The sequence below is a fragment of the Penaeus monodon genome, chromosome 22 (assembly GCF_015228065.2).
Source record: "Penaeus monodon isolate SGIC_2016 chromosome 22, NSTDA_Pmon_1, whole genome shotgun sequence".
Taxonomy (NCBI): Eukaryota; Metazoa; Arthropoda; class Malacostraca; order Decapoda; family Penaeidae; genus Penaeus; species Penaeus monodon.
In genome coordinates, this window is record NC_051407.1 from 37,533,060 (window position 1) to 37,534,232 (window position 1,173).

A 1,173-nucleotide genomic window follows, 5' to 3' on the forward strand; every position below is an offset into this window, starting at 1 on the left:
ATGGCAGTTTGTCAGAAAACAGGACAGAATTCTTATAAATCAACAAACATTATGTTCATGGGTGATTATTCTCTTTCCTTTGCAGTTGTTGCTGTACCATGGCCAAGAAGACCAATGCTTTTTCAATTCCCGCTGTCTGACAGCATTCGGTACCCTGCCTGATTTTGCTCGAGTCTTCACCAACATTGGATATATCTTGTGTGGTGCGGCTTTTATTATCATAGTGAAAGAGCACAAGAAGTTTACACAGAACATTCTCAGACAGTATAGTGCAATTAATGTAAGTCATTGCTAGGAAAAGATGGGTAATGTTATCAAAGTTTAATGCTGAAAAGCAATAATTTGTTGTTTTGTTTATTCCATGTTGTCTTAAAGAGGTATTTAAAAAAAAAATCTCTTAATTTTTTCATACTACATTTATGTTGTTAGTAACAATCAGAATAAGTTTTTATGTAAAGATATCCTCTGAATAGATAATATGAAATTAATGCTGCCTTTGTTTTTTATGTAGCTTTTTCAAAATTTTAAGGAGCGGGTAAGTTTCAGTTGAAATAAGTTGTCACCCTACAAATCAGTTCCCTTCACTCCAGTTTTTTTTCTTCCTCTCTCAAGTTCTTACAATTTCCTGGTGTCACTAATAACCAGTAGCTAGAATGTCTATTTCCTTTTACTTGATAGCCAGTTTGTGGATATATGCTTTCATGTCAACAGCTCATCAGCTATCATATTCACAGTTTTTTGTGTTTTTGATACTTAAAACAGAAAACACGGTGCTGAGTGGCTCGCTGGGCTAAGGCTCCTGACTACTGATTGGGAGTTCAAACCTCTCTGATGCTTGTATAACAAGGACCCAAACCATAGTTAGCATACATGAGACATTGCTTTCTTTTCAGAGTGTCGGTGTAAGTAGGCACTATGGATTGTTTATGTCTGTTGGTTATGGACTCTTCATCCAGGGTGTTATGTCATCCTTATATCACACTTGCCCAAACAGCGTTACCATCAGATTCGGTAAAGTAATTTTCAGTGTCAAGTCTACTTTGAAATTCCAGATGTATACTTATTTTAATGTTTAAAGGTAATTGATTACGAAGGGAACCATTTTCCTATTGAAAGATATTCATTATTAACAAAAAGCCAGTGTAAAATGTGGACAATATATTTTAAAGGATT

The 1,173-nt window shown here is 34.9% G+C and overlaps 1 protein-coding gene across 1 annotated transcript in view; it reads left to right on the forward strand.

Moving 5' to 3' along the window:
• The window catches only part of LOC119587114 (SID1 transmembrane family member 2-like), a 31,322-nt gene that overhangs the window by 26,489 nt on the left and 3,660 nt on the right, over positions 1–1,173 (forward strand). Inside the window, 2 exon segments of the mRNA XM_037935866.1 lie at positions 86–280; positions 894–1,011. Coding sequence (XP_037791794.1) covers positions 86–280; positions 894–1,011 — 313 coding nt within the window.